The following is a 24,398-nucleotide window of genomic DNA, read 5'->3' on the forward strand; positions in this document are numbered from 1 at the left end:
TGGTTGAAAAATTAAGTTAATGAGGGTTAGACATGGGCTAACTTCCAGGGGAACCAGCTCTCCCCGCATGCCAAGGTCACCCATCGGGTTTCACTTTGGGGCACCTGTCACAAACTCACCCTTTTAACATGGTGTATCAAAGAACAAACCAGTGTTTTAACAAAACACGTACAAAACTCTGGGGAAAGTTCCTTCATTGTCAGAGTTAGGCTCATTGTTTGTGACCCATGCTATAAAGTATATAGGTGGGGTGCCATTACTGGTTACCCCAACATTTGTTCCTCATTGTCAGGTTTCCACATCATACCATTCTTGTTTTGGTCTTTTTCAAATAGTGGGAGACACATTTGCTAAAATTTCTGGTGAAGAACTCTCCTTTTGCAGAACTTGTAACAGGGAAGCCATTTGTCTTGATTTTAATAAAATAATTTCTATTTCTGATGACATCAATCTTAGGAAATCCCTCTGTTTTCAAGTCTTGCTTCAAGAAAAGCAAAATCTCTACAACCCCCAAAATGTTAGTGATTGCAAATTTTCTATTTCATTTAAACTATTCACTAGACTATCAACTGAGATACGAGTCAACCATTCCCATTCCTAAAAGTCAGTAGTGAAAAACAAGATGATACATTTTTTTCTTTAATTGCTATAAACCAAAATATGTGTTTTCTCCAAATATCATTTTAAATATTGGAAAAAGTATCCTTGAGGCCAATGTCATATGTCAAAGAGCACATCAGTTTATATATTCAAGTGTTTTTTTTTTTTTTTTTTTTTTTTTTTTTAATAGAGAAAGGGTACTGAAAATGTGGTTACATACTAGAGAATAAAGCAAGCATTAAAAAGGGGATTGAGAGCCAGGCACAGAGGCTCTTGCCTGTAGTTTCAGCTATTTGAGAGGCTGAAGCAGGAAGATCACTTGAGCTCAGGAATTTGAGACCAGCCTGCACAACAGAGTGTGACCCTTCCTCCTCCTCCCTCCAAAAAGTGGGTGGCGACTGATGCGATTCCCTAGGAGTTAAACAGTCACAACTGCTGTGGTTCAGATACATTTTTTTAAAAATGAATATCTAAGTCTGGCTTAAGTTTCAGTATCTAATGTGATGTGTGTGTGTGTGTGTGTGTGTACTGGGGATTGAACCCAGGGGTGTTGTACCACTGAGTTATATCCCCAGCCCTTTTTATTTTTTATCCCGAGACGGGGTCTTGCTAAGCTGCCCAGGCTGGCCTTGAACTTTTGATCCACCTGCCTCAGCCTCCCAAATCACTGGGATTACAGACATGCACAACCACACCTGTTTATCTGCCTTTAAAAAAAAAAAAAAAAAAAGATACATTCTGAGAGATATAGCCAAAAAGACATATTAGTGCCAAACTGAGATTAAAACCTTGAATCTTCTGACTTTTGATCTAGTCCTTGTGATCCTTGTATAGCAAATGTTTTTGAACAGGTAAAAATGGGTAGAGAAATAGCAGAAAGATTGGCTTCTTGTAGAGTACAAAAAGTATGCCTGTATTAGTTTGGAGAATTAGATAAATAGAAGACCACAACACAAAGTGTCTCCCCCGCCCCATGAGGCATCAGTTGTTCAATAATTTGTATGGTAGGGCATCAAAATTAAGTCATTTACTTATATCGACCAAAAGAATGTTTACAACCCTGCAGATGAGAACCTCTGAACAGTGGGTCACTGACTGACTCCATGGTACTCCATGCAGGAAGCTGTCAGCTCAGTGATTCACCTGGGCCTTGTTCATGAGGTGGGACCTGGGGAATGGCATCACAAAACTAGTTATGTCTGTGCTAGGGTATTTTCTGACATATCCCTCCCAGCAGGAAACACATCAAAGCATGAGAATCCTTAGAGCTTTGACACATTTTTCCACCACTCTGCTCCTGCCAAAAGACGGTTCCAACTGGGCGTCTCTGTGAAGTACCACATAGACAGAGCCCTCACTGGTCCATGGGTCTGACCTGCACTCCTGCCTTGCAAACACAGTCTATCAGAGACAGGGCACACCTCCCACTCTCTCCTTTCAGCACTGTGTCCACTTTGGAGGTTCTCGATTACTCAAGGCCCTGGGTGAATCAGCGAACTGCCTCATCAGTAGAGTCAAAGAATAAGTATAAATACATACACTTACCCTTCCATATCTGTGTGACATTAATTGGTTCCAGGACCCCCCCTTTGATACCAAAATCCACAGATGCTTAAATTCCTTATATAAAGTGGTGTTGCATTGGCATATAACCTACATATATCCCTCCATTTACTTTAAATCTTCTCTAAATTGCTTATAATACCAAATATAATGTAATACTATATAAATAGCTATATTGCATTTTTTTGTATTATTTTTATTGTTGTATTGGGTGATTGATTGGGCTTTTTTTTTTTTTTCAAATATTTTCTCATAGTAGCTTGAATCCATGGTGTGGAACCCATGGATTTGAGGGACAAACTGGGCTGTGTTTTTCAAATAATCAAATGAAAGCACTTTTATGTAGAGAACCCCCTTTTATCCTCCCAGTGCCTCATTTATTGTTTTCATTTTTATAGAAAACAAAAGTTCACCAAAGTTAAGGCATAATGAAAATAGGACCGATGCCAACCTTTTCCTACCATTCTCATGGTTGTTGGTTACTGTTGCCTTTCACATCTATTTTATAAAGGGAAGGGAGGATCACAGAGGTGAAGTTACATCATATGAAAGAGCACCTGGTATCCACAGGATTTATCACTGATGTTGTTCCCCTCAACCATTGGCCAAGGACACATTTGCCAGGTTTCTACCCTTTAATATTAAATGTACACTCTTTCCCTACTCTTCTTTGGAGGAAAGTCACAAAACATTTTCTGCACTCAATGGATGGGACAGAATTAAGCTCCAACCCCTGGAGGATCTACCTTAAATGGGTTTTTTTTTTTTATTTTTTATTTACTTATTTATTTATTTATTTTTGGTACTAGAGATTGAACTGGGGGGGGGGGGAGTATTTTGCCACTAAGCCACATCCCCAGTCTTATTTTTAAATTTGAGATAGGATCTCACTAAGTTGCTGAGGGCCTCACTAAGTTGCTGAGGCTGGCCTCCAACTTGGGATCCTTCTACCTCAGCCTCCCGAGTCACCAGGATGATATGGGCGTGTGCCACCACACCTGACTGGGATTCTTTGTAGGAAGATTTATCTCTTCTTCTCCCCTGCCTTGTTTTGTTTTGTTTTGTAGTGCTGGGGATTGAACCCAGGGCCTTGTGCTTGACAGGCAAGCATTCTACCAACTGAGCTATATCACGAGTCCCCGCTGCCTTGGTTTTTACTGACTTTTTTACTAGAAGGCACTGAAATCAGTCTGACAGATTCCTTTCATAAAATACTACACTTTTGTATAATGGCCTGCATTGACACTACCAAAATGAACAAAAATATAAGTGAATCACAACCCCATTGCTCGTCATCTTTATTTTGGCATCAGCTTTGCTGGGCTGGTGGGATCTTCCTTAAAATGATAAACCATCCTTCTTATTTATTATTTATGAGCCAGAGTGTGTGCATTGCTGACGATTCTTACAGTAAATCCAGGTTACAGGACATTCCTGCAGAATGTCCTGCCTCAGCCTCCCAGTTCCAGTGCCACTGGAACTGAGAAGAAGCATCATTTTCATGTAGGTACCCAAAGGAAGGATTTTATGGCCAATTCAACAAATGCTTGTAGAACATATGCTACATGCCAGGCTTGAACGGGGGACTTTGGCGAGTTCGTTATACCCTCAGTTCTGGTTTTGAGAGTACTTCCTGTCAAGGTAGTACCGTCTTGGTAGAAAACACAAAGCGTGCTGAGGATGCAGGGAGTTGGGAGAAGCCCAGTGAAGGAGGCAGGGAGGTGGGTAGGCATCCCTGAAATCCACATGGAGAAAGACAGGAGTTCACACCCAGAAGGAGTGTCATTCCAGGCAGGGAACAGCATGTGAAAAGGCTCAGAGGCACAGAGAAAGCCTGTAGTATTGTTTGCCTCACCAAGAACATGCATTCCTTATGGGGATATGGAGGAAAGAAGAAATGGAAGATGAGGCAGAGGCAGACCCTCAGGAACTGAGACCTTAATGTGGTAGAGAACTTTCTAGAAAGTTTGTCCCAGGTGAGGTAAGAGTCAGATCACCTAAACAATTTCTCTGACCCAGGTGCCAACCAATCAAAATAGACACTAGTGATAAACACCTGTGGGCCATTGTGGCCAGGTGCCAATCAATCAAAATAGACATTACTCATGAACACCTGCAGACCAGTGTGTCCAGCCAGGATTCCAGATCCTGAAGTGGACAGACTAGAGCAGGTACAGCAGTGTGACTTGGACCTTTCCCTGTTTCCAAACTTCACCTGTGATGAACTGAATCCACCCTTCATCCCACACACAACAAGAGGCTGAGTGTTCTGCCAGTCCTTACCCTGTGCCCTGTTTTCTCATATGAAATTGGAATGGGGCTCTTGCTGGTGAATTCCCACTGCCCTGAAGGATGCTCAACTGCCCAAGATGTTCAGCTAATCTGTGTTTCCCAGGCTGTTAGACAGGGATAAAATAAGGCCATGATTAAAAAACAACAATAAAGAAAAAAACTAGGGGTATCAAAGCAAGGAAAAGTCAGCAGACCAGCCTCAGATCCTCATTCTCTGCACCTATAAATGGGCAGAGCTGAAAAGAATAACAAAGATATGAGTGCCTGGGGGAGAGAGAGAAAGAAAGGTGATCAGAAAACCAGAGAGCTCTTAATTAATTTATCAAAGTACTTTCAGTTCCTATTTCAAATCTAACCAAACCACAAATACTACTTGGGAGCGGGTGGAGGGATCAATCTGAATCATTAAACCTGGTTTTTCTTTTCAAAGGCATCCACCCTTTGTTCCAAGGAGGTAGCCAGTGACTTTAGCCTGCAGTTCAGTAGGTGTGGTCCATACCAGGTGCTCATGGAGTGAGACCTCACCCAGTTCCTCCCAGCATCCCTCTGGGAATGAGCAGCCCCATTTTACAGATGAGGGAGCTGAGGCTGAGAGAGATCATCTTTTCTCAAGGTCACAAATCAGAAAACTGACCACTGGATTTTGCATCTGACCTGAGTTCTTTCATAACACCCAGTCATCCCCAGTTTGAGGAGTTTGTAGAAGAGGATTAGTAATGTGCTATTCTGGCTGCCTGGGTGTCGACTGAAGCTCTTCAGGATGGCACCTTCCACTTCTCTCAGCTGCCTGCTATGAAGAGATGGAATGGAGAGATTTCCTCTTTGAAAAGTCGGAGCGTGTGGTGGGTCAGTGGAAGAATTCGGGCTGGACTCCTGGGTTTGGAGTCCCTGCTCTAGTGAGCTGTGTGCACTTAGTCATGTTTCTTAGTAGCTCCAAGCCTCAGTTTCTTCAGTTACTTCACATGTGACAAGATGCTGTGGACACTGTTGTGCCCTGCCTACTGACACTGGCTCTGATATTCAGTGGTTGCACCTGTGACATTTTGCCTGAAGCTTCTCATGCCACCAGAGCCCTTGCCCAGGCAGTGGGAAGACTGCAAAATGAACGCCCACCTTACTGTCTAGGAGCAGACTGTCCTCTAGGTGGACAACTGAGAGCATATTCAACACCACGTCTTGGAGTCCCCAGGAGTGCCAAGCTTCAACCACTCTGGTGATAAAGAAGCACACAATACTGGTTGGTCTCCTTCCCCTCTGGTACTTCCTGGGATCAGTTCCCAATTTACCTCTCATACCAAAACCCTTGCATCAGGATCAGTTTCTGAGAGAACCCAAACCAAGACAAGTAGGGATTGTGTATCCATCTTAGTCAAAGGGTTATTTGAATACTTGTGACATGTTTAATAGTGCTTGGATCATACTAAGCACTCACTCAACTACAGTTCTGATCCTTACTCCCATAAAAGAACCGAAGGGAAACACTTTATCTCATAAAAAGAAGCATCAATTCATTTTGCCCTTTTTGCACAGAGGGGTGAATCATGATGCCATCCTTTGACTTGCTTGGAGTAAGAACAACCTGGTTTTGCACCTCATCTCATCTCTACCATCCTGGGAAAGTCACTTGACTTCCAAGCCTCATGTCCCATCTACAACATGAGAATGATGATTGTTCCTACTTTGTAGGGCTGAAATGAAGACTAGCAAGGTAACGTGCATGTTCTTAGAATAGGAACCACACAAATGGATGCTCAATGAATAACAGTAATTATAAATATTTAAATTTGACTCTTCTACACGAAAATGCCCTCATCTTGTTATCATATATTCACTTCTATTTCTACTTTAATCTTCTTAAAATAATAAGAAACAACAAATCATACTATTCTGCATAATTACAATGCACCAATAAAATATGGGGAAATTTTTTTAAATAAAAAATAAAAGTCATCAGAATGCTAGAACTAGAATAAATCAAAAGGCCATGTGATCTGACCTCATGTTTTTTTCTTTGTCAAATAACTTTAAATTGTAACCTGTGCAGGTTTTGTTTGTTTGTGGTGCTGGGGATTGATCCCAGGGCCTCACACATGCTTGGCAAGTGCTGTACCATGAGTGACATCTCCATCCAAAACCTGTGCATTCTTAATACAGGTTGAGCATCCCTAATATGAAAATCTAAAATCCAAAATGCTCTGAAATTTGTTGCTTTGTGTTATAGACTCAAAAATTTCTAGAATTTGAATTTTCAGATTAGGGATACTTGACTGGTAAAGTTTATTCAGATATTCCAAAATCTGAAAAACTCTGAAATCTGAGACACTTCTAGTACCATGCATTTCAGATAAGGGATATTATGTTGTATTATGTATTATATTGTTTAGACTCTGGGTGCTGTTAGATTCCTCTGGAGAATATTAATTATCATTGCTTATTGTTTTTACAATCAACCTAGTTAGGCTCGAACTGCCAGTCTGTCTTGGGCAGATTCCATGAGCCACAGTGATCCAGAGAGTAAGAGTAAGAGGTGAAGTGACTCAGTCAAGGTCGCTGAGTAAGACAGGGCTGGGCTTGGCTGACTGCTGCTGGGCCTTGTGGCTCCCACTGCTCTTCTAAGACAATCTGGACTTCACCTTTGCCCTTCAGATTCTCACTTCCCCCTGGCAGCGGTGGGTAAGCATGAAGTGCCCAGACAAAACCAATGCATTATTGGGGTTTGTGATGCTTCCTCGTCTGATCTCTGACCCTGGAATCTATGCTGTAGGTCAGAGGGTAGGAAAAAGGACAGTCTGCAGTCTCCTTTTTTGGAACAGGGGAGTGAATCGGTTCTTGTCTATGCATTACTATACTAAGTAACATTAAGACAAGGAGAACCTCAGCCGCTTCCACGGTGTTTACCACTTCCCACTTAACTGATCATCCTTGGGATCAGTCGATAGGATCTATATAAATATGCTCAGAAAATTTGTTTCTAGTTTTGGTCACTTAGAAAACTTGTTTCTAGGTTTGTTCGAGCTAACTTTTGGCTTTTAAAATTTTAAATGTTATAGTTGAAGCAATTCTCTAGTATTTTCTAGTCATTAGAAAATTATAAGACATTGGCTAGCTCCAAGAAAACATGGTCATCTTTTTCATTTCCCCTATAAGTTTTGGTTGTTCCAAGTGTTTGCTATGTGTCTCTGCTTGTGGTTGAGTACAACTGAGGTAACTTCAAGAACTTTGGAAGTGCATGTCTTAGGGAGGAATCCTGGCACCTTCTCTTAACTGCCTGACATCCATCTCTTAGGGTTTTAGTTTCTTCATCGGTAACCTGAAGAAATAAAAGTTCTCCCCACATGGGTTTATTTGAAGATGTGAAGAGTCAGTGTATATAAAGTGCCTAGAATAGTGTCATTGTTCTTAGTTTAAAAGATTTTGTTTTGGTTTGTTGGAATTAAAGCAACTAGAGATAATGGAAACAACAGAGAGTAGTAATTTACAGGAAATGTGACCAGGATATTCTTTCCATTTTTGTTTGAGTTAGTGCTCATTCTGAAAGGTCCTGTGCTTCTGGTGTTCCTCAAATCATTATTCACTATTGCTTTAGGAGCAGAACCTTGGTTTTCTTACTGGAGAGAACAAACTGGGTCACAGGTCTCTCTTCTCATTTGACTTCCCCTAACCCTTCATTAAATTTAATAAATATTGGGGGACATAGTAAATAAGAGGAGATCCCTGAAAAAGAATGAAGAGACCAGTATTATTTTTAAATTGTGGTCTTTTTAAAACTTTACTTTAAGAAAAGTCTAGCACTAGTTACTGAGTGAGCCTGTTTGGGTCACCATGCAGCGTGCTCATCACTAAAGCAATGAGATCAGCTTAAAAAAAAATTATTAACAAAGTGGCGAAATGGTGAGGAGATGGGAGCCCCAAGTCTCCAGTCTGCCTCCCTGAGGATTGAATTTAGGGCTACTTATGGGATAAAGAAACAGGGTGGTCTAAGTTGTGGGGAGAGGTGATTGGAGATGGACAAGCAAAGTTATCGGTGGTTTGTGTATGTGTGGTCAAAAATTATGAGTTTTATGAGTGTTCAGAAAATGGCATCTGTGGTGTGACTGGCAGTGGAGTTTTTGACCCTCAGATTTCAACCCAGGGGACCCTTGGACAAGTGAAGGGCCATTAGTTTCAACCAGTTTGAGGTAGACAAGACTACTAAGATCCTGAAAAATAGCTTAATTGTTACCACAGTAATCATACATCAGTCGTGTTTTCTATAGTAAAGTTAGTAGGAGTCTGTTCCATTATTACCTAGTCCAGTAGCTTCTAAAACCAGTGAGAAAAGCAGATAACCAGAAGCAAGTGAAACTAGATGATTTATTTAGGTTTTTCCTCCATTTCAGCAGTAGCAATTATTTTTTCATTTTAGGTTTTAAGACAAAGAAAAGGTTAGCCTTGCTCCCCAGCAGCAAGTCTGGGCTGGCTGTACAAGGGATCCACCCCACTTGCTAGTAATGAACTCTCTGTTCATCACCTAGGAATAGCTCAGAGCCTTTCTGAGATGATTCCTATTAACATTGGGGCCCAGAGGTAACCAGGCTTACTCTGAAGTTAAACGGTGCTCTTGGAGTTCAAGGTGAAAATTCCAGGTTGGTCTGCAGTTGTTCTGTGATGTATGCATGTTTATGAAGATTTAACATATATCCATAAAGTACATAAATCTTAAGTGCCCAGCTCCACAGATTTTTACACATGTATGTGTACCCTCGAGTAGTCACCACTCAAATCTAAAAATAGAACATCCCCATCACCCTCCAAAAAGTGTCTCTATGCCCCCACCTCGAGTTCCTCCCCAAGGGTAGCTGTCACCCCGCCTTCTGACTTCATAGGTCAGTTTTGCCTGGATTTTAGATAAATGAAATGCAGTAGAAGGTATTCTTAGATCTGGCTTCTTTCACACAGCATCATGTCTGTGAGCTTCATCATGCTGCATCTGGAGTGATAGTGCACTCTTTATCACAGAACAAACATATTCCATTGTCTGAATTCCACTGTATGAATATATGCTATGTATCCATTCTGTCAGCTGGAATGGATATTTGAAGCTATTATGAATAAAACTGCTATGAACATTCATGTATATTCCTAATCAATGATCAGCATGACTTTTTCCCTCTCCCCTTGGTGACCTTATTCTAACGAAGATAGGGAGGGGTCACTGATAATCAGGAACATAGCTTTCAGAATCTTAGGATGAGAGAAAAAACCTGGTGAATGTTTTAACAGCACTTTGAACTTTAGAATTAAAAGATCATTTACTTCAAAAAGCAGTGTAAATGGTTTTTTACAGCAGTTGGGTGGTCTCAAGCAAGCCATTAGATATTTGTGAACCTCAGTTTCCTCATCTAAAAAATGGGTATGGTGTAGCATTAGTGTTATGCAAAAGTGTTGGAGTTGCCACAAGGATTAGATGATAATAAAGTAAAGTATGTAGATGGAGCTTACCCATATGAGTACTCAATATTAATTACTATAACTTTTTATGGTAATGATAACTTAAAGTCAAAGTTATAAAGTCGTGCAAATTTATTAACACAAAACAACCAATGTAAATCAAGTAATCTGTTTTAATGCCAATCGTAATATGAATATGTTGTTTTGCTTTTCTTCTTACTTTATAACCTCATTTGCGTCAATCCTGATTTTTATACTTATATAAAACTATTTAATCAGAGAGCTCTCTCAATCGAAGTGAATATAGATGTGGAAGAAAAAAGAAAAACCTGGGCTGGGGAGTCTGAGCACTGTAGGATCTGCATTCACTCAGTTTTAGCTTTGGGCTATAGGAAAATTGCTTTCAGTGTTGGTACGTTTGTCTTAGATTTCTCTTTGTTCCTGGACTTCTAATAATAGATAATAATTTGGATTCAATATGATCTGATTCAGTGTCAGGAATTCCAAAGGCCCAAGAGATAAACCAACTAGTTCCAATCTTATAAGTAAGTGTATTCATTGATTTCTAAAACAGAATCACATTCAAATGTCATATTTCAGGAGTACACTTTGCAGTAGAGCTCAGGTGGCCTTGATGTGATGGGTAAACCTGAAATTAAAAGGCTAGTGTTGGAAAAGCAGGGAGCTTATCATTGTATAAATCACTTTCAGCCGAGATCTCCAGATTTATGGTACTGGCAGTCTTTGAATCTGCCAAAGAAGCTACTCTATTGGGTAACCATCCACAGAATAAGGGGAAAAATAATGCCACCCACACCTAAACAGGTTTCTTAACTTTGAATAGAAACATGCTTTAAATTTTTCTACTTTTAATTTTGAAATCATTTCAGACTTACAGGAAAGTTGCACAAATAATACAGAGAAATGTCTCGCCTTCACCCAGATTCCCCACTTCTGCACTTTGTCCTTGCTTCATCCTCCTCCTTTGTCCGTTTTACTCTCTCTCTCTCTCTCTCTCTCTCTCTCTCTCTCTCTCTCTCTCTACCTTTTTCTGAGCATTACAGAGTAAGTTTCAGACTTCAGATACTTCATTATATATTCCTAAAACCAAGGCCACCTGTTCCATAATTCCAGTGTAATTATCAATCCCCAAATTCATATTAAAGCTATGTTAACACTTTTACCTAATCTGCAGACTTCGTTCAGATCTCATCTAATGCCCCACTGATAGGATTTATAACAAATAAGTTTTTTTTTTTTTTTGCTCCAGAATTCAATCTAAGATGTCATATGTAGTTGACTTTATTTCTTCAGAAAATATTTTTTAGGGATCTTGAACCCATGCTAATAATGAAAATAAAATTCTTCCTTTAAAATAATGTATTTATTTTTCTGTCAACAGGGAAGGACTAGGTCAAAGAATGTCTCCTAAAGTATTTGCTTGTACTTTGGGTGGGGCTGTGAAAGTAATTCAAATATATTTAGTTGTATTGATTTTATGCAAGACATGTTAGAGAAAACTCACTCTTCCTGGCTCATAGAGAAAAAAAAAAAAAAAAAAGGTTGTCATGGTGAGTCTGCTGTTGCTATGTGCCATCTGTTGGATTCTAAGTTATAACTTGTCCACCCTCTAACCAATGTGTGGAATTGCAGATGTGCATTCCCTGAAAGCAGAAGTTGCATTTCTTCTTTCTTTAGACTCTGGTCACAGTGGCTGCACTTTCTTTGGCAGATGTGGTGTTGGAAAAAGCCATGCACAAGTGCATCTTAAAGCCCCTGAAGGGTCATGTGGAGGCCATGCTGAAGGAATTCCACATGGCCGATGGCTCATGGAAACAACTCAAGGAGAACCTACAACTTGTGCGACAGAGGAATCCCCAGGAGCTGGGAGTCTTCGCCCCAACTCCTGATTTGGTGGATGTGGAGAAAATCAAAGTCAAATTCATGACCATGCAGAAGATGTATTCACCAGAAAAGAAAGTCATGCTGCTGTTGAGAGTCTGCAAGCTCATATACACTGTCATGGAGAACAACTCAGGTGAGGATGCTGAAGTCCAGGGATTTGGTCGCTTCCTGCCAGACTCATGTCAGGATTTCTGATTCCCCATGTCTCCTCCTTTCAGTCTCTTGATTTCATCAAGCAGTTCACAAAAATAAAGTTACTCTGGTATCTATCAAATGAGTCACATGCCAACTAATAGATTATTATAAATAGCACCAATAAATGTAAGTGGATAAGGGTAACGAAATTTTTGTGCAATGCTGATTTAATTAAAGACTTAGTTCAGGGTGGTGGTAATGAATTCAGTCTCTGGGATCTGAGTTCCAGATCCTTCCTCTGGGAATGAGTTCATTAACTGAGCGAACTTGTCCATCTTAATCAACCTTCTGCATTGCAGTTTCTGCATCTGGAGTTGGATATGACCCTTTCTTTCATAAGGTGGGAATTAGCTGAGACAACTCCTGCATTGAACCACATGCAGTGGCAATGTTGGGGATAATCATCAATACATTTCAGCCAATAAGAGGTCATGTCAGTGATCTACAGCTTGAGTCAGAAACTGGGAGCTTTCAGTAACAATGAGATTTATTTAGAGCCATCTATTGGCTCGCCCCCCTCTTTGATACAAACTGAAACAATGTAATTGGAATTCGCCAAAGACTTAGTAAGTAGGAAAGTAAGCCCTTGGATTTCCCCTTGCTATTTCCCACAGAAGCAGGAGAGGCAAAGATTTCTGGGTAGTGATTGAGCTCTGCATTTTTCAAGGTCTTCAGTGAGCTTGTAAATCTGTGGATTATTATCAACATTTTTATTTTATTTTTCTATTTTTTGCAGTACTGAGGATTGAACCTAGGGGTGCTCTTCCACATCTCGCTAAATTGCTGAGGCTGGTCTGGAACCTGCAATTCCCCTGCCTCAGCCTCCCAAATTGTTGGGATTGCAGGCATGCACCACCACACCCAGCAATTACCAACTTTTTTCTGATTGAAATTGCTTAGCAGAGAAGCAACAGAGAGAAACACAGGCTCTATTAACCTCTGCTTAAGTAGATATGAATATACAGCACATTGCAAATTGTTGAATTAAGAATCATTAAAATCTGATCTCTTGGGCTGGTAATGATATCTGTGAAAATGACCCCTGAAATTTGTAAGTGTATTTCACACACAGGAAATAAATTTCCTATAATTCCTGAGATCATTTCTGAAAGTTCTCCAAATAATACCTGCACAGGTTTATGTTCTTCTGAAGCACAATTTCTCAACCTACTCATGAATGACATTTTAGACAGAATAATTTTTTGTTGTGGGGCCTTATCTACTTCCTGTAGGAAGTTTAGTAGCATCCTGAATGCTACTTGCATCCTCATCTTCTAATTGTAACAATGAAAATGTCTCCAAACCATATCATCTCCTGGGGGAGCAAAATCACCCCCAGTTGAGAACCCTCATTATAAAGAAAACTAGAAATAATGACTGGAATTTTTTCTCATATATTGCTGCTAATCAATGTGTATATTCAGCATACACTGAATTAGCACATTTAAACAAATTAACTGTGTACTCATGCTGAGTACAAAGCAAAATTTATTCCTGATTTGAGTTTGGTCTTGTCATTATGTTTATGATTAAGGTGCACAGAAAGAAAATAGGAAATGACAAAGAATTCACAGAAATTCATATTTATAAATGTTTCATAATATTACTGGCTAAAAGGTAAAATATTTAAAGGTAAAATTTTCAAAAATATTGCTCTGTTCTAGTGCATAATTTTGTGCATAGAAGTCAGGAGGAAATCTGAAATACATTCATGGCTCATAGACACTCATCCTTAGAGTATGAGTAAGGGCTGGTCTCTCATATCAGCAGCTGGGAGGGTCATGGACCACACAGGATTCCAGAAACACCCACCTTTGTTTATAAATAGTTCATTTCCTCAGTATGATTCCTTACTGTCTAATAAAAGCAGCAAGTGGGATATGAAATAACTTGTTCCCCTCTTTCTTTTTCTTCTTAATCTCAGGTAGGATGTATGGCGCTGACGACTTCTTGCCAGTTCTGACCTATGTCATAGCTCAGTGTGACATGCTTGAATTGGATACTGAAATCGAGTACATGATGGAGCTCCTAGACCCATCACTGTTACATGGAGAAGGTAACATGCTTTTGAAAAAGTTGGAGGAACTAGATGTTTTGTTTTGTTTCATTTCATTTTGTTTCATTTTAAAAATTGACACAAAATTCATGGAGTGTAAAATTAACTATTTTAAAGTGAACAATCCAGTGGCATTTAGACACACCCAATGTTGGGCAACCACCACCTCTTTCTAGCTCCAAAATACCCTTCTCACCCTAAAATAAAACCCTGCACCCATTAACTTGTCACTAAGGTACTTTTTTGACATCTTAATGATTAACTGCAATTTTAATTCTTAACTTATTTAGAAGTATAGATAGACTTTTTTCTAATTGTAAAAGTAATAAATATTCAACACAAAAAATTTTGGAGTCAGAAAAAAATGCAACCCTGCCATAATTAATGCTTCATTGAGATTGGTAAGTGACAATAAAAAATATCATTTAGTAGAATAAATGTAATTTTTTAAAGAAATGGTTTCTTCAATTCCAAGAGGAAGTCATAAACTTTTTATTAAAAAATAATTGCATTGCCAGAAAAAAAATGACCTGCTATTGAATTGGTGAAATGAATGAAGACCTGTTTTTTGTTTTCATCTTTTTTTCATTTTGTTTTTTTGATTAAAAACATCATTAATTTTCTTTCCAATTTAAAAATGATGTAAGTCCATTGTTAAAATAAAAAATACAGTGGAGTAAGATCTGGGTGATTAGCTTTGAACTTACGTCGGTAGTTCAGGTTCCTTTTTGTATCTGCCTGGCCCCAACTTGTCTTAGCAGAAGAAATTCCTTCTCCTCACACATCAGGTAGGTGTTTTATCATGGACATAATTTGGCTGCTTGGCACTGTGGCTCACAGCCTTGAGAAGCAACAATCTCTGGGACTCTGCGTGAGCTTGTCTTTCTAAAGGAGAACAAATCAAGACCTGTGCACTGTGAATCCTGTTAATCCATTTTATAAATCCATTGGAGAGTCCAGACAGACCCTGAGGGCGAGATTCTGTTTTCTTTTCTCCACTGAGTTTCAGACTGGGCTGGAGTACAAAGGTCTACCTGCTGAGGGACTTCCCAAGGGCATGTGTCACCCCAGCATTTTTACTGTGGGGGAGGGCGAGGGGGGGTGTACTACCACAGTCCAGTTGTTAAATTCATTGTGTTAACTGCAGAATGTCCTTTAATGTCCTCAGTCTTCTAATCGGAATTCCCCAGACCTCAGTTTTCCTATCAGAGGGACTTCCCTCCCTGGATCCCAAGTCACGCCCATCCCACCTGCCCTAGTGCTAACTCAGGATGAGTGATGAGGGTCTTTTATCCTATGTGCCACCTCAGACAGACATCAGTGGTCTCTGTCACCCTTTTACTCTCTCTCTCATTTATGTCCCCTTATTAATATTCTCAACCATGAACTCAGACACTCCATTATGAAGCCACTAACAGCCTCCCTACATCTTTCCTTCGCTCAGACTGGACAGGAGAGGGAATACATGAGGTTTTGTCCAGCTACCAAGAGAAGCATATGTTAGTCTCAATGCCATACTTTTCTTTTTTTCTACCATATTATTACTGCCACTTGGGGTTTGGGGATTTTTTTTTTTAACTTCAATCATGGTTAATTCTAGTAATAAGTATGAAGATCTCTTGGGGTTTGGGGGAAGGGATATGCCAGCCTCAGACAATCACCATTCTGTTGCTGATCATGTTTCCTTAAGACAAACAAAAGGCTTACACCTTGTGGCCCAAGGATAAGGACAACCATTTTCTACCTCCTCTCCCTCCTGGCATTGCCCCAAAACAATGTTGCTGACAGATGGTCAGGTGACTGTCTTCACCTCCAGGGATCCCACATGTGGAAAAGACAAGGACACTACCAAACACACAAAGGGGCCTGTGAGTGTGTGCAGAAACTAGAGCCTGTTGTTCCAGTTCTCTTCATCTACGCCTTCTTGGTTTTCCTCCTTGGAGTGCCCAGGCAGGCCAGGCAGGATAACTATGGTTACAGATCAGGATTGCACAGCTTCTAACTGCAGCAGACTTGGAGGAACTACGGCAGCATGTTACAGATCCGTTGCTTCCTTGGCCTGCCAAAGTCCTCTTTGGTTTGTGTGGCAGCAGCCACATGTCTTTTCTGCTGTTTAAGCAGGTACTCTCATTTACAGGACAGGCGTCATAGAATCCCTTAGAAGTGCACAGTTCTTATGGTTGGGTTATAGTTTTGCTGAAATTTAAAACCTTCCTCTAATTGCATCCACATGTTTGAAAGTGTGGTCAATTTTGTGCTTCCAGCATGTTCAGTTTCTCCTCAGTGGCCAGAAGACATCAGAGCAATGAAGTCTAAAATCTGAAGTCCAAAGAAACCCTCCTCCATCCCCACAGGATCATAGCAGCTCTCCAAGTCATAGCTCAAATACTGGCACCTCCACACAGCCTGTTTTGATTACTTAAGTCCATATAGATTTCTCCCGAAATCTTCTGTGTAACATTTACATTTCGTACTGCAAGTTTCTCATTCGATTCCATTCTAATTTGTTCTGGAGCAAATATTTAGTAAAGATGAGCAATCAAAACTCTGGATTCAGCGTTGTGGGAGCTGCCATAGAGAACTTACTCCATGGGTGATAAAGTCAGGAAAACAGAAAAAGCTTGACTTGGGCTCTGGATGTAACTCAGTGGTAGAGCAGCCACCTCGCATGCACTCACTCCAATCCCTAGCACCTCTCTGCCATCTGCCAAAAGAACTTGACCATGTGATAATCGTGCATGGAAAGTGTATGGCTCACAGTGGGCTAGATAATGTTGCAGTAAAAAAAGATTAAAAAAAAAAAAAAAAAAAAACAAATTTCCATCAGTGACCTGAAAACAACAAATACATTTTCCTTTCTCAAGTTCATGTCTGATGCAAGTTCACAGAGCACACTGCCTGTGAACCATGGCATAGAGCTGTTTCCATTTTGCAAATCAATCAGAGTGTTCTGAAGGGTTTTGCATGAGTAGTTAAATACTTTGGTCATGAAATTGACACTTCTGAAAAAAAAAAAAAAACCTCACCTAATCACAATGAACCTCTGGTCTCTGCATGAATACATTATAGTATGTTGTCCATGTTCTTCAATAAATTTATAGATTTTTGGAGAGCAGAAACTCAAATTCTATTTCTTACGAATACACCCCCTGCTTTGTGACTAACTTGGGCTCATGGTAGAGAGTCAATGGATATTTTGACAGAGAATGTCTCTAAAAATGCACTGTGCCTAACTAGGACATTTTTAATAAACCTTCAATGTGCCCCCTAGTGGCTCTCTAGCACAGAGTTTACAAATTCCTCTAAGGTCATTTCATTATATTTTAGAACAAAACTACGTCAAATTATGTTTTGTACATTTACCAATTGAATATGGCCTAATGAATCCCACCATTATGTATAATTATAATGCACTATAAAAATTTTGAAAAAAATTTTAAAAACATGAATAAATACATATTCATCTCACCATGCTGTAAGTCTGTTAGCAATTCTCAGAAACACGAGAGATTATCCCTAAACATACCATTAAAGGAATGTCATTTGCTTGCCTTTGTAAATCATTTTCTTAAATGTCATATTACATTAATCTTTTAAAATTAATTTTTTTGTGCATTATAATTATACATAATAGTGGGATTCATTGTGACATATTCTTATGTACATATAACATAATTTGGTCAATTTCATTTCCCTTTCCCTTCCTTTCTCCCTCCCCCTGGTCCCCTTCCTCTAATAGTCTCCCTTCTATTTTCTCGAGATCCCAACTCCTTTTATTTTTTTCCTCGTTTCTCTCTAGCTCCCATGTATAATACATTAGTCTGTGAGTAAGGATGAGAAAGATAATCCGGAGGAAGAAATTATTTTGAAGTACTCACAGGTTTGTGAGCACACTTGTAAGTGCTGCAGTTCTTTCAAAGTGAACAACTTACTTACAATTTAGAAAACATGAATTCCTAAAAGAAAAGCCTAGGATATTTGCAGACTAAACTAGGTGATTCTGACCTTGGAGCAATTGACCCCATCCCCTCACCTGCCTGATTTTGTCCCCACCTCCCTCTCAGGCCTCAATACCCCTGATCTTTTCTGGAAAACCATTTGCATAATTACACTTTAATAATATAGAGGTTCTGTCTGTTTCACCTATGATAATGGAAATCCAATCAGTGGAAACAGATGTGGTCAGCCTGCCAGGGCTCCCCTCACTCTAGACCAGGCCCAAGTCACTCCATTGGTCTCTGTGAGATGCACCTGTGAATGGATGGACGAAGGAGTGAATGATGTGTTCTTCTGCAGTCCCACCAGGAGATGCATGTGGAAGAGATGGGGATATTAAGGTCAACTCTCCATGTCCATGGGTTCTGAGTCCGTGAATTCATCCAATCATGGATTGCAAATACTTGGAAACATTTTTAAAAATCTGTACTTAAATGTATAGACTTTTTCCTTTGTCCTTATTATTTATTTATTTTGGTGGGCATTGCTGGGGATTGAACTCAGAGCCTTGTGCTTGAGAGGAAAGCACTCTACCAACTGAGCTATCTCTCCAGTCCTCCTTATTTCTTAAAGAGTATGGTATAACAATTCTTTACTTAGCATTTACATTGTATTAGAGATGATTTAAAGTATACATACAGGAGGGTATGCATAGGGTATAGCAGATACAATCCCATTTTACTTATTTTTCTTTCCATGTACAATGAGATTTATTTTGATATCCAAGCCATGGATTTTGATATTCAAGGGAAGGAGTCTGGATCCAATCTCCTGAAGATACCGAGGGACAACTCTATACAATATGACCTCTAATGTTAGTGCACCTTTGCTGTTATCACCAGAATATGAAGCTCATGGCGAACTTGCTTTTTCTGCCCTTTCCAGGAGGCTATTACTTGACAAGTGCCTATGGAGCACTTTCTCTGATAAAGAATTTCCAAGAAGAACAAGCAGCTCGACTGCTCAGCTCAGAGACCAGGGACACCCTGAGGCAGTGGCATAAACGGAGAACCACAAACCGGACCATCCCTTCTGTGGATGACTTTCAGGTATGCAACTGAGTGCCCCAGGGTGCTTCCTCTCTCCTCTAGGGAGACAGAACTGGCTCCCCTAGCACATCCTGGCTCAGGGTCCCAAGGTCCTTCCTCCGTTGAATCATCTGATGGAAAAGGGATATTTTAAGCCACCACTGACCTTGTTGTTTCACTTCTCCATTTCTTTAAATTTATATATACAGACGCTCCTCGACTTATGACGGGGTTATGTTCCCCCATGAACCCATCGTAAATTGAAAATATCGTACATGGGAAGTGCATTGAATATACCTAACCTCTTGAACATCTTAACTTAGCAAAACAGTATGCTGTAGAGAATTGGTTGTGTTTCCAATGTGAATCACTTTTGCACCATTGTAAAGTTGAAAAATCATTAAGTCGAATAGTCATAAGTCTGGGACCACCTGTGTATATAAGTGGGTTTGGCCCAGATTTTGCTGCCCTTCAGACAACAAAGTCAAATTAAAGCAGGACTTCCCCCAAAATGTTCTGCCTGGGTACTAAGCACCTGAGAAGGCAGGAAGTAAAAAAGGGAGAGGAAGCACTTGGCACAGGCATCAGATATTGTATCTCATCAGGAAACAGCAGCATTGTGAGGTGCAATTTGAAGGGCCTCTCTTTGGGAAGGACTAGGGTTCAGTGATGACTTCTTCCTCTCCTTCCCCATTCTCACCTTCACTCACCTAACTGGATGATCCTGAATCTCAGTAGCAGCAGCTGTGGCACCTGTTCAGGTAACAGTACTAGAGAGTGAACATCTGAACCAAGTCCTGCTTAGGTCCCCAGATAGGAGTTTTCATGCTTCGGAATGTGGGATTCCCAATGAGCTTGTCTCTTAGAAAGTAGAGGTATAAGGTTTCAGAAATCTTTCTCCAACACAATGTCTGATTTGCTTATCATCTATGAAATAACAAGTAAGTCTGAAAACATCTTTGAATAACATTTTGAAGGTGTTGAGTAGAATTATAAAACCTAATTGTGCTTCATTTCTATGAACAATGTGGCAAGTTTTCCATCAGGGAACTGGACAATCAGGACAGATGTCTCTTCATGTCCAGATTCACCTTCCATTGTCTTTTTCCCCCTTCTTAATGCTCTGAAAATAACCTAATGGTACATTTGGTTCAAAGTCAGGCTATTGTTGAAAGGCAAGATCAGCATGGTCTTGAAGATTGCAGTTTTTTCAGAAATTCCTTCCAGACGCATAATCTAAAAAAGAACACATACTGTGTGTTGCTCCCTCTGCCCTCTTGGGTTGCTTAAGAACATCCATGTGCTAAGTGCAGATTCCTGGGCTACTACTACGTTGGTTATACAAAGAGGCTTTCCTGAGGTGCTGTACCCTCTGAGAATATCAGAAGAAATTAGAAAAGTATATTCTTCCCTCTTTCCACCTGCCACTAGACCCTTCCTCCTGTCATCTCTGTCCATCTGTAGTTTCTAACATGGGGGTCCACAGACACCACACAGCCCCTTCCTTCAGCACCATCGCCCCAATTCCTGTGATCTTGCTTACTTTGAAGATGCACACCTTTCCAGAATATAATCCAAGAGAGAAAATGTTAGCACTCAACTCAGGGGTAATAACAATAACCCAGACATATAGTTCTACTTGGAACTCATAAAGCAAAGGTCCCAGACATGGATATCTCCTCACATTGGAAGAGGAAGTACACCCTCATGGTAAAAGTGGTGTCATGCTGACTCTGCCATTTACTGACTGTGTGGCCTTGGGCAAGTTACTTAGCCTCTCTATGGTTCAGTTTCTTCACTGTTTAAATGAAGAGAATGCAGACTTCTTTCATCAAGGTCTCTTTAGGAATCATTGAATAAATGCACATGAAGTCTTGGAACCAAGTTATTAGCAGGATGGGTGTGCTGGGCTAGATGGAAGAGTAAAGGTGTGGTCTAATGGAATGTGGACATACTCTAAAGAAAGATGTTCAAGTCTGAAAGTGTCAGTCTGTGCATGTTCCACTAGTTCATCTCTGCAAAGTCATCAGCTGTCTAATGAACTCCCCAGAAACAGACGTGAAACATCTCTGACATGTGCATCTTCTCCAAGAGCTTTCTCTGCTGTTACTCCAGCAAGCCTTCATGGCAACCATGTGTGAACCAAGTCAGAGAGCTTGCCTACCCCTTGCTCCTAAGCAGGGATGCCAGATTGAGAAGAAAATGCATGTGCTTCCTAGATGCAGCTCAAATATAACTTGGTGCCTCTCTACTTTTATCTGGGAACCCCACTCTTAAGGAAATGAAAATCTAAGGGTTATCTAGGGTCACACAATCCAGAGAGCCTGGTATGAGTTTAGGATTCTTCACACCTCATCTGGGCTTTGTGCTGTGAGACCACAGGTTTATTGTATTTCAAGACAGTTCACACCTGGCACCCATCACCAAGCCACGCCTGCAGATGTCTCCTTTTACTTCCCTGCAGCACCACTTTACACTTAATCAGCTCTGTCTCCAGAGTCTTTTGGCAGAATCAACATTCTCCTCCCTCTGATTTTTTCCAGATTATACCCAGAACCAGTTGGAACCAGGGCGTTAGGTGAACCACACGAAATACCATTCAGGGAGCTCAAAGAATAGTCAAACATGGGTAGTTTCTTGGGGTTCAGCCTAATCTTGTTGCCCTTGCGTATGTTGCATGGAGGAGTGTGAGAGGAAGAGAGCCCGGTATGTGCTGTTGTGTCTAGGTTTTTAAGATCTCTTCCTGCTGGCTCCTGGTTCAGATTCCTCTGCTGTCTGGTGTGTTTTTCAAGCTGGGAATGATCCCAGCTTTGGAAGTGGTTCACATTCTTACGCAGGGATTTCTTAAGCAGGCTTTATGAGGGACACGGACAAGATGAAAACCAGGGCTGAGTGGACTTCCTGTTTCTTCTGTTTTCATTGAGCTAAAATGTGGCAGCGCAGTCCATATAGTCATCTTCCCCACTGTCCAAATTCAGATCGGCCTTGCAGTCTGAGCTTTGTGAACTTACGTGAGGCATTGTGATGAACCAGAACCCTGAAATAGCTCACAGGTTCAACCTTTCATTTCCCTCCCGTGACGTGACTTATTGCTTCATCTGGCGTTCTCTTCTAACTCTGTCTCCAACATTTCCCTCCACCTACAGAATTACCTCCGGGTTGCATTCCAGGAGGTCAACAGTGGCTGCACAGGGAAGACCCTCCTCGTGAGACCGTACATCACCACTGAGGATGTGTGCCAGCTCTGTGCTGAGAAGTTTAAGGTGGGGGACCCTGAGGAGTACAGCCTCTTTCTCTTCGTCGATGAAACGTGGCAGCAGCTGGCAGAGGACACTTATCCTCAAAAAATCAAGGCGGAGCTGCATAGCCGGCCACAACCCCACATCTTCCACTTTGTCTACAGGCGCATCAAGAATGATCCTTATGGTGTCATTTTCCAGAATGGTGAAGAAGATCTCACCCCTTCATAGAAGTCATGTGGGACTTCCTATGGGTGCATCCAAAGGGGACCTGAGAGTCTGGCCTTCTGGTTGCCACAGGCTTGAGCTTGGAAGGCAGTCACCTCCTGGAGGACCCCTTGGTGCAGTGACTAAGCCATCCACAGGCTAATTTGACCCAGGGCATCTTTGGCCACATTGCCTATGAAAGGTAGCTGAGGTTGACAAAACAGGAGGATTCTCCTCCTACAATGCAGAGTGGCATTTCATGGTTCAAGTGTCCTGAAATTGTTTGCTACCTACTCCTAGCCAGGTTCTAGGTTGGCTTACATGTGTGTATATGTGCTGAATGAACTTTCAAGGTACAAGCTCTTCTCTTGAATTCAACAGCGGGTGTTTGACAAGACTGTCCGATGCAGTGCGTCAGGTACTTCTCAGTTCTGTGGATGACTCCATCCTTTATTCCTTTTTACTTTTTTTTTTTCTTTCTTTAAAAAATTTTACAAAGAGCCTTTGTGTTTTTATATATTTCATAGAAATTTTTATAGCAGTTGCAGGTAAACTGTCAGGATTGGTTTTTAAAATATTTTTGTAACTTTAAAATATTGTATAATTATGCATGTGATTTTAACATTGAATATTGGAAAATAAATCTCTTGCTGGATTTGAGAGTATTTGCATTTTAAAAGTCTCTCTTCTGTAACTGGATGTTTTGGCAACTTTGTGGGGAGAGACTGCTGGATTTCTTAAAGCAATGTATTCCTGACACTGGCCACAGAATGCCTTTGGAAATTTGATGTACTGTTATCTTGTTCACATTTAGTGGTATTGTGCTGTTCGTTTGTTCGTTTGTTTAAACAGGCGATGCTGAGAATAGGAGAGAAGTGAATGTAGAGAAAGGTAGAGAGAGAAATACAGACTCTAACAAAGGACTGAGGAGTGTAGTCTGCTGGTTCAGGCTCTGCAGGATGTAGGAAAAGAGTCAGAAGGAACCACCTCTGCTTAAGATACTGTAAATATGCAATGAGATTTGGCAAAAATCTATTCCATATGCTATCTGCTTTTGAAAACAATTGTGAAAATCCCACAAGAAAAAAAAAATCGAGGTTAGCATTCCCTCCCTCCACATTTCCACATAAATCAAAACTAACAGCATCCAATTATTTGGGACAGAAACCAAGTAATGTATAATGTGGCTTTCGTTGAGTTAAATAAGATGCTGTTGGGAAAATAATTTGAAAATGCACCAAAAAAAAAAAAAAAAAAAAAAAACCCATCTGCATTGTAGAATGTACAGTGGGTGGGGATGCAACTCAGTGGTGGAGCACTTGCCTAGCACATGCAAGGCCCTGGGTTTTGTCCCCAGCACCACCAAATAAATAAATAAATAAATAAATGTACAGTGAAGTTACATGTATGTTTTGTAAAACCAATTCGGGGTGCACAAACTAGGAGGGTTGTATCAATGTAACAGATAGTTACAAAAACATGTTATTGTACTGTGTAAAGGTGCATGGTCATCTGATAGGGTGGGCCTTGTATCTTGTACTTTTTCAGCCTTGGCTTTTGTTAAACTAGAAGACTCAGTGCATACTTGTACTTTCTTTTGTAAATGATTTTTTAAATGGAATTTTGCACATAATACATTGTAATACTGTACCATAATCCTGTGTGAAAATAATTTTTGCTGTATTCTTCAATTGTCTTTTTCTTTTTTTCCTTTGAGAGTCAGAGTGTAACCCGACACCACACTGTGTCACGTAAATCTGAAATCCCAGCCAGCATTTGTGGTTAGATATTCTATGGAGAATAAACAGAAAGGCTCACATTTTTCAGAAGCTTGTGAATGTGGGGCAAAAAAAATTAAGAAGCAGGAAAAAAAAAGAAAAAAAAAAT

At 40.4% G+C, this 24,398-nt stretch overlaps 1 protein-coding gene across 12 annotated transcripts in view; it reads left to right on the plus strand.

The window, feature by feature from the left end:
• Rin2 (Ras and Rab interactor 2) overlaps positions 1 to 24,197 on the plus strand; it is a 224,005-nt gene extending 199,808 nt beyond the window's left edge. For all 12 annotated transcript variants that reach the window (XM_047538224.1, XM_047538244.1, XM_047538217.1 and 9 more), the window contains 4 exons: positions 11,618 to 11,923; positions 13,910 to 14,041; positions 18,923 to 19,086; positions 22,212 to 24,197. In XM_047538224.1, coding sequence (XP_047394180.1) covers positions 11,618 to 11,923; positions 13,910 to 14,041; positions 18,923 to 19,086; positions 22,212 to 22,535 — 926 coding nt within the window. In that variant the 3' untranslated portion in view covers positions 22,536 to 24,197. The remainder of the gene's footprint in view (positions 1 to 11,617; positions 11,924 to 13,909; positions 14,042 to 18,922; positions 19,087 to 22,211) is intronic.
• Positions 24,198 to 24,398: the final 201 nt, after the last annotated feature.

This window comes from Sciurus carolinensis, chromosome 2, assembly GCF_902686445.1.
Source record: "Sciurus carolinensis chromosome 2, mSciCar1.2, whole genome shotgun sequence".
In the NCBI taxonomy this organism is placed as follows: domain Eukaryota; kingdom Metazoa; phylum Chordata; class Mammalia; order Rodentia; family Sciuridae; genus Sciurus; species Sciurus carolinensis.